This window comes from Electrophorus electricus, chromosome 16 (genome assembly GCF_041902795.1).
Source record: "Electrophorus electricus isolate QZ-2024a chromosome 16, ASM4190279v1, whole genome shotgun sequence".
In the NCBI taxonomy this organism is placed as follows: domain Eukaryota; kingdom Metazoa; phylum Chordata; class Actinopteri; order Gymnotiformes; family Gymnotidae; genus Electrophorus; species Electrophorus electricus.
In genome coordinates this window covers 25435001-25444134 of record NC_137512.1, presented here as the reverse complement: position 1 = coordinate 25444134, position 9134 = coordinate 25435001, and the positions used below count along the sequence as shown (strand labels likewise).

Genomic DNA, 9134 nt, shown 5'->3' with positions numbered 1-9134 from the left:
TGAGGCTCTGCGGCATCTGACGGGACAGTTAAACAGCTGTGGCCAAAGCCAGGCGCAGTTATATGGTTAGGCTGGGGGTAGTTATACGGCTGGGCTGGGGGCAGTTATATGGTTAGGCTGGGGGTAGTTATACAGCTGGGCCAGGGGCAGTAATATGGTTGGGCTGGGGGCAGTTATACAGCTGGGCAGTTCTGTATAGGTAACTGTGTGGATTTGCCCATGTGTCATACACAACCTGAAGCTCCATGCAGAAACAGCATGACAACCGAACAGTTCAGAGGTGAGTTTCACTTCTGCTGTTTCCGTTTTATTCTGTTTAATTCTGGCAGGATGAATTAAACAGATGAATTTCCAACTCAAGGTCCCACAAAAGCACAAATCAAATATATATCATTTTTACATACTGCTACATAACAAACATTATGCTACTACGTTACATTTATTATTCATGCGATATCTCTCCTGTAGTTATTGGGCCAAATGTTATCAGTGCGTGTATGTGAAAAAAATCACTTTCTATATTTTTCCAAATAAATCAAATGAATCATGTTTTCACTCACTCTTTTAATCAAACTCACAAGCTTGAATAAAAATTATAGTTTTTCTGCCAGTTCTCAAAATTAGTCTTTTTAAAAGCAATATAAGGGGTTAAATAGTAATGTAATGGGGTTTTAACATTTTTACATTATTAACAACAGATAAATCAATACAATATATCTATTTATCGATTTATTTTAATGTAGTTTTTTTTATTTAATACGTATAGAAAATGCTCAGACTACAATGATTAAAAAAACCCTTAAACATATTTTTTGTTTATAAATAAATCCCCAAAGTGAACTCAGATAACAAACACGTGTGTGCAGGGAGGTGCCGGTGACCCCAGCCCAGAGCAGGGCTACGCTCGTCCAGCTGCAGCGCTGAGCCACTCCTTGACCTCCGGCTGGCTCTCTGTGACCCACTTCACATTGGCTTTCGTCTTCTCCATGGCCAGCTCCAAGGCCCAGGCTGCTGGACCGAAGCCTATGTCAGAGTGGTCCTCCTTAAACCGCCGAAGCTGCAGCACACCCGAACGAAGCACACGAAACACACACACACACACACACACACACAAGTTACTACAGTGGAAAGCTATCATACATGGGACAGCACGTAGCTCATCAAAGACGGTCACGATACAGTCGTGGTTTCTGTCCTGTCTCCAGCGTCTCACGCACCGATGCCGGGTAATCGATGCTGAGCTTGGGACTGGATCAGTAAGCTCTAACACGCTTCGTTATTCCTGAAGAAAAGTTTCCCTCAGCCCAGACAGGCAGGGACACAGACAAGGGACACGCACCTGGTCGAGCTGATCCTGTGTTGAGAACGCCTGTGTCACGCCATGTATGAGCTCAGCGAATGAGAACGAGCCTGCTCCATACCTGGGACAGCACGTCACGCACATCAGCACACGGACACGTGCACCAGCACTTGGCTATGTGCACCAGCACACACGTGGCCACATGCATAGGCGCAGTGTAACTACAGATAACTAACAGGCGAAACAGATACCAACATTGTCGTGGTCTGTGCTCAGTGTTGTTCTGGAAACTCACTCAGTGAAAATGTACTTCCAGTTCTGTCTGACGAAGTTCCACGCTAGCGCACGGCCAGCTTTATTCCTGGCAACCTGCACAATCACTGAGGTGGCCTCGTGCTTCCGAATTTTCACGGGGTTCAGGGTGAAACTGAGGAAGCTGCACGTAAAACATCTTTGAGTGCACATATTTATACATATTTACATATATTTTTACTTATTTACACATATAAGTCTGTATAACTTATTTACACATATGTACATGTATACATATTTACACCTATTTACACATTTATGCATATTTACACATATTTACACTTATTCACACATATTTGTGTAAATTATATATTTGTTACTGATATAATAACTGCAGTCACTCTTGGAGGTGAACTCAGCCTCACATAATTGATATTTAATATGACACACAAACCGCAGGTGATAACTGTGACATAGAGTCTAAATTGTTTTTTAATCTTTTAATTATTCCAAGAAGAGATTTTCTGTTTGGTAGCCTATCATCTCCCCTACCAACCTTTCTAAACGTTGTGTGTCTCTGGTACACGCCAGCGCAGACATCAGTCTTTCTGCCTCAGTAGCGACGCTGGTATTCTGGAACATCCTCCAGGCAAACTCCCACTCTTTAGCGCCCCCTGCAGCTATGGCACTGCAGTACACTGTGGACCTCAGGTTTGGGTCAACCCTGATGAGGAAGGAACAGAGAAAGCTGACAAACATTGAAGCAGTCCTAAGCAGAGGACGTGCAGAAGACAGAAGGCTCCAGCCTGGTCGAGGGGAGGAGAGCCTGAAGGCCTCACGGGTTCTGCGCGGGCTCTTCCATCCACTGGGAGAACCAGGACACAGTGAGGTTGAGGCAAGCATCTACTTCAGCAGTGCAGCCCACTCTGAAGGCATTGAGCCGGTCAAACCTGCGAACGTCCATGCAGACACGTCTCAGCGTATCAAGCTCTGATCATCCAGGATAGAGAAGATCTCCTTGTATAAACACATTTCTCTAGAAAATGTCCAAATGTTTTGCTAGAAACGATACATTTCAAGATCGAAGCTGACATTAACAGTTCAGATGATGTTTACACTGTTTCTGATGGCATGGAGATCTTACAGTTTATTTGTTCATTTCTACCCTTTGGCTAACTACACTGCACTTCAGATAGGGTGACTGTTAAATCTGTGTAACGTACTGGTCTGTGTGTCCAGCGGGTACTCTCATCCACCCGGGGGTAATAGCCTTGAAGTGTTCAAAAAGAGGTGTTGCTTGCTTCTTGAAGTATTTCTGCAACCAAAACTTAATGTGTTACGTATAGAGATTGTCTTTAATAACCTGATTCAACAAAAGTTGACTTTCTTGAGCAAAAGATTCAATAAACTAAAATTTTAAAAATGTATTATGTAAAAAGGTATTGTGCATTTAGATTAATGTAGAGTTTTATGAATATGCATTAATGTGGGAAAATGTTGCACCTTAATTGCGCTAAGAATTACACGTGATTACCTTCATGTTTCCACAGACGTCTGTTTGATCAAACGTGTGGTAGAAAGAGTCCAGGTTCATTAGTGCCGATTCCCAGGGTATATAGGACGTTTCCTTTGAGAGAAACACTGTTGTGTTCAGGGCTAAAGCAACAGGAATTATTCCAGCCCTGCAGGAATCAGGAAACATAAGAGACTCAACACAGGAGTTCAGTCCTGCATGTGACGGAGGTGACAGTGCTATGTGCTGGGACACGTAAGGACTGCACCAACATGTCATTTTCAGTTCCACAAACACATCACACAGAGGGGCACTGAAACTGAAACCCTGATTATATTCTTCTTTCTGGTTATATTCTTCTTTCTGATTATATTCTTCTTTCTGCAGAATTGTTGTTTATGGGAGGTTTTTACCTTGCAAGGTTGAAGGCGTCATCCACAATCTGTGCCCTGTTCATTTCTGGAATGACCTATGAGAAAAAATAGGTAGTAAGTCCTACACAAATATATATTAACAACATCACAGATAAAAACATAATTTGCATTAATTACCATGTTCACACACCTTTGTTGTATTATTATTTATGGTAACTGGCTAGCTGACTAGCTGACTGTTCTCTGCTGTATTAACTGCCATGTTCACACACGTTTGTTGTATTATTATTATTGGTGATTGGCTAGCTGACTTGCTGACTTATCTTTGCTGTGTGCATTTGACCTGGTGGTCCGTCCGGAGCTGCTCTAGGATGCGTTCCCAGTTTTCCGAGTCGTAGTTCACTCTGTAGTATCCGGTGAGGTTGACGTTCAGCATGACCCATTCATCCCCCACTGTTTTCATGTCACTGTGAATCTCTTGGAACCCAGAGCAAAAACCGAATGTCAAAATCGATGGTTTAACTCAGCATTTCCCTGCCCAGTGCAGGGGGACCTGACAGACGCTTCTGGCTCCCCCACATCACACATCCATACTGGCCTGACTGTCTAAAGTGCTCTGGATTGGATTATTTAAGCATGTGTTCATGCTAAATATTTTAGATTGATTGAGGTTTTTTTTATTTTAAAGGTCTAATTACTGATTATATCATTTATGCTGCTGGCTGCTCATTGATTGGTTTATGGGAGAGGATTACTGCTGATCTCACCACTCCGCTGCAGGAGCCAATCAGGTTTCTGTTCCATTCCCGACTTCATCCAGGTGATGGGAACGATCCACTCGTAACTACAGCCACACAGAATAAAACCAGCCTGAGGAACTAAGACAGAAAAGGAGCTACCAAGGAGACGCCAGACTTACTTAAACTCCGAAGGCGTCTCCACAGCAGCGTCGGGCTCCAGCAGGAAGTGTTGCTGAGTGACAACTCCAGTTCTGGTGTTAATGGTGACCAGTGGGAAACCCATCTGAAGAACCCAGCGGTCCATGATCTCACGGACAGGCCGAGGGAGGCGAACAGTTCCATTAGCATCAACAGCCTGAAAGTGATTGAGCGCAATACGTTACCTGATCACAAGAGGGCAGCACTGCTACACTTCAAAATGAGGACCGTCAAGCAAAGTGCTGATTTTGGCGGGAAGATTAAACAGAGCAGATGTAAATGAGACTTACTCTTTGAAGATGATCCCACAAATCTGAGACAACTGTGTTTTTATACGCAAATGTCTGCAAATATGTCTGTAAAAGTTTAAATAAAAATAAATAAACATATGCATACACGTATACATAATTATGTATTTAAGAGGCATTCTACCTAGTCTTTAAATGAAAACTTCTAACAGCCTCCCAAAACTAAAGGTGCCAACAAAACATTGTATTAAAAGCTCTCTCACACGCAACCCTCCAACGAAGACGGGCTCTGTCAGAAAACCCGACAGCATCCTTAGCACTGGTGCCCCCTAGAGGCAGACAAAGAGCATAACTCGGTAAAGCAAAAAGCAAAAAAAAAAAAAGGCAGTCAACATCTTGTGAAATATCATAACCTAAAAAAAACCACGGACATGTTTACATGAACTCATAATAACTCATAATAAACTCTCAAGCTAATAAAACTACCAAGACAAACCAAATTGCTTGGGAAACGTTCTGTGCTGGTGCTTGTTAGTGATGATAAAATGGATGATAAAATTGAATTGAACTAAACTGAATTATACTGAATGAATCTGAATTTCATTGTGCTGTAATGAGCCGATGTGAACTGAGCATGTGCAGAGCCCCTCAGCCCCACCTTGCTATAGGAGATGGTGTCAAACAGCTCACTGATCTGCTCTGGCTTCATGATGTCCTCTTCTTTAGAGGAGAGGGGGTGAGAAGACGCCAGTGCGTCCACGGCGAACACTCGATGGATGTCGTTCAATACTATCAGGTCTTTCTGTGGGAGGGACAACGAGGTGTCAAAAGCTCCATAAAAATGCTGGAATGGATACCAACAGTCACTATCAAACACCAACAGTCTGTAACAATCACCAACATTCTCAAACACCAACATTCTCTATCAAACACCAAGTAATTAACAAACACCAACATTCTCTATTAAACACCAAGTCTTTAACAAACAACATTCTCAAACACCAACATTCTCCATCAAACAAAAAATCTTTAACAAACACCAACATTCTATATTAAACACCAAGTCTTTAAGAAACACCAACATTCTCAAACACCAGCATTCTCTGTCAAACAGCAGCAGTTTCTACCAAACACCAGCAGTCTTTAACAAACACCAACATTCCATTGTTGGCAGCTGACTTCAGAATGTTCCAGCGTCCATAGTGGAGAACATTCTAGAGACCTCATAAAAATCTCAGAGGCAGAATCAATCAGCCCAGCACTTGTTTGTTGGTGGCTGCTGAGTCTGTGTCCTGAGCTATTGTTTTATGAATGTCCTGTTATTGTTTTACTGGCAGTGGTGTTACATTGAACAGACTACAAGGTTGTAGCATTAACCAAAGAGAGACTTAATTGTGTGTGTGTGTGTGTGTGTGTGTGTGTGTGTGTGTGTGTGTGTGTGTGTGTGTGTGTGTGTGTGTGTGTGTCCATTACTCACCAGATTCCAGTTGGGTTCAGTATAATCTGCACTGAGGTAAGACATGTACAACGCCAATCCTTCACTCAGCCAAACCTCATTCCACCAGCTGAGAGTCACCAGGTTCCCAAACCACTGACCGTAAAACAGAGAGAGTCCGGACATGGAGGTTAACGCCCCAGGCGATGAAGATTCACATGACATGTCAGCCCTGCGTACCATGTGGCCCAGGTCATGGGCGATGAGAGTAGCTGTGCTTTGTTTGTCCCTGTTGGAGGAGATACGTGGCTCATAGAAGAGACGCTTCTCTCTGTATGTGATGAGCCCCCAGTTCTCCGTTCCTCCGTAGTGGACGTCCGGCAGAGTGACCTGGTCTTCAGAGTGGACACACCGCGTCAGGTCGGTCAGACCTCACACAACACAACTCACTTAGCGTGAAGTACAAGAGAATATCAAACTAAAAGTCCTTGTTGAATATTAAAACTAAATTGATTTATTAATTCATAAATCAATAGTGTAGAGTATATTCCCATGTTAATCTGGTCCTCACCAACCAGTCTACATCTTTGCACTAACACAGCTCCCAGGTCTGTTAATGGTTTGGCTGGGACCCTCTGTTGGGTGATGCAGAGTATGACACAATCGCTGATATTAATTAAATATACTTAGATAGGTCCATTAAAGGGATGTCATGTTAAGACAAATGGAGATTTATAGTCATTACAAAGAGCAGGAAATTCAGTAAAAGGGATTTCAGTGCTTTATGGAAGTTTTTCTTCATTTTCTTCTTCTAAACCCAGCTATGAAGCCACTTCCAACAAGCCCGTCTTACATCTCAGACGTTTGTTGTTAACGCGCCACACCGCACGGCCTTGGCGTTACCTAGTTTAGGGAGCGGGTAGGTGACGTTGTAGTAGTCCTGGAGCAGGTGCAGGAGGCGCCCGGTGAGGCTGAGGGCGCAGGCGCAGAGCCCCTGAGACACCGCGCCGGGGGGGGCCCACACACGCACCTGCTCAGTGGAACAGGTTGCAGGCATGTCCGTAAAAATACATCTGATCTGAATGAACTGAATTTTACTAAAGTGATCCCTGTCTGGATAGTTTACAACATAAGACTGTGAGTAAATAAACTATGACATGTAATATTGTCATATTTGTATATAAATCATAATAGAGCTATATAATAAAAACGTATATGAAACACACATAGTTCGAGCTCCTACCAGAGTGTCTTCTCTTGACTGGACATTCGTGTAATCGCTGACAAACATTGAGAGCAGGTAGGGAGACATGTACTCTGTGGGTTTAAACCTGGTAATGGTGACAGGCGTGCCATCGACCACAGTGTCAACTTTATCTAAAGGCAGAGAGACGCAGTCACGGAGGAGTCTGTGTACAGTGCAGCTAACAACGGCTAATAACGGCTAACAACAGCTAATAACAGCTAAGGACAGCTAATAACGGAGTTGTGGGTCTGACCCCGTATTTCCATGCTGTTGGAGAGAGCAACAGTCCCTCGATCGTGGTGGAGTGTGATGTGGAAGACAGCTTTCATAGCCGGCTCGTCGAAACAGGGGAAAGTTTTGCGTGTGTGGATGGGGTGCATTTTACTGGCAACTACAGTCCTGTTTAAACATAAATACACACACAATCAGACACACGTACAGTGAAGGAACATACTCTCAGTCTGCATGCTCTCAGCACACAGTGAGTCAGTGCAGAGATGTGGGGTTATTGGGAAAGATCTGATCTGATCTGCCAACAAAGAGGTGAAGCAGAGTCGAACAGAGGTCTTTGTGTGTGTGTGTGTGTGTGTGTGTGTGTGTGTGTGTGTGTGTGTGTGGTGGGGTGACTGATAACAAAGAGTGCCTGGCTGGTAAACATATGATCATTTATTACTTCCTGTTATAGAGTAGGTTATAACTGTTAATATCCATTATAAAACTGATAAATAAATTGCAGGATTGTTTGACTTTGGTCTGCATACTGATACCACACACACTCAGCCAATGGAGTGTCAAAAGCCCAATCGCAGCATTTATAGTCCCCATGTAGATTTTAGCTGTTCCCCATTCTGAGTTCTGTCACTCCAGCAGCAGACAAGCGCGCTGGACAGGCTGCATGAACACACCCTGGACCCCACGCAGGACAGCTGGACGCGCTGACCCACACGTCCTGGTCTGGAGCAAGCAACATGTGATTCTCACTTGCGGCACATGCAACGTGGTCTCTCACATGCCAATTTATATGCATGCACACATGCACAAAACACATGTTCACATAGCCATACACACACCCATACACATACACTGACGCGATCCGCTTTGGTTATCCTTCCAACAGCACACAGTGATCTGTTTCTCCTGGTTCTCAGTGAGATCTGTCTCTGGCTGAGAAGGCAGCTGCTGTTATTGTGGAGAGGACCACGTCCCCAGGTGGCCTGCTAAAACACCTATGGCTCACAGTGCAGCAGAGACCCCAGCCGGGGGTCCGACTGCAGCCTGGACGTTACTGATCACTGTCCTCCTCCTGGAGGAGAACATCCTGTTAGCTGATAATGCATGAGCACAGGGTTCAGGCATGTGAGATGTTCTGAGGTTAAATCAAGAAAATCTGAATGACATACTCTTTTTGACATTCTGTTTTGTCATACACACACACACACACGCTCACATTCACACTCACACACACACACACACACACACACACATTCATGTGGCCTTAGAATCAGTGTTAACACAAACATGTGAGCTGCTCCTGGAACTTTCAGTTTGCCAGTTCCTGTTTTAGCTTTAAAAAAACACCCCACATTATCTCAGTCCCCCCAGTGTGTCACCTCACTCTTCCCCACATACCTTATCACTCCACCTTCCTTGTATGCGGTCCTGTAAAATCCTTCTAGGTCATTGCCAAGCTTCCCCACAAACTCTGTGCGGAGCACGTAGGATTCTCCTGCCGTTAGTTTGCTGTTTAGCTGCATCACGAGATACTGTGTGGTGTCCTGCATCCAGGTGGAGTGTATGATGGGAGCAGGCGTGCCACTGAGGGCAGTCA

At 44.1% G+C, this 9134-nt stretch overlaps 1 protein-coding gene across 1 annotated transcript in view; it reads right to left on the bottom strand.

Annotated features, from left to right (window-relative positions):
• Positions 1 to 461: 461 nt before the first annotated feature.
• The window catches only part of LOC113590796 (aminopeptidase N-like), a 9049-nt gene continuing 376 nt past the window's right edge, over positions 462 to 9134 (bottom strand). Inside the window, exons 1-20 of the mRNA XM_081698873.1 lie at positions 8936 to 9134; positions 7560 to 7705; positions 7304 to 7437; positions 6964 to 7090; positions 6301 to 6455; positions 6103 to 6216; positions 5284 to 5427; positions 4889 to 4954; positions 4668 to 4733; positions 4359 to 4534; positions 4207 to 4283; positions 3783 to 3916; positions 3479 to 3534; positions 3087 to 3234; positions 2776 to 2867; positions 2392 to 2502; positions 2109 to 2276; positions 1596 to 1736; positions 1340 to 1421; positions 462 to 1057 (exon numbers count right to left, since the gene is read on the bottom strand). The exon at positions 8936 to 9134 is cut by the window's right edge and continues 376 nt beyond it. Of these exons, the coding sequence (XP_081554999.1) occupies positions 899 to 1057; positions 1340 to 1421; positions 1596 to 1736; positions 2109 to 2276; positions 2392 to 2502; positions 2776 to 2867; positions 3087 to 3234; positions 3479 to 3534; positions 3783 to 3916; positions 4207 to 4283; positions 4359 to 4534; positions 4668 to 4733; positions 4889 to 4954; positions 5284 to 5427; positions 6103 to 6216; positions 6301 to 6455; positions 6964 to 7090; positions 7304 to 7437; positions 7560 to 7705; positions 8936 to 9134 (2495 nt within the window). The 3' untranslated portion in view covers positions 462 to 898. The remainder of the gene's footprint in view (positions 1058 to 1339; positions 1422 to 1595; positions 1737 to 2108; positions 2277 to 2391; positions 2503 to 2775; positions 2868 to 3086; positions 3235 to 3478; positions 3535 to 3782; positions 3917 to 4206; positions 4284 to 4358; positions 4535 to 4667; positions 4734 to 4888; positions 4955 to 5283; positions 5428 to 6102; positions 6217 to 6300; positions 6456 to 6963; positions 7091 to 7303; positions 7438 to 7559; positions 7706 to 8935) is intronic.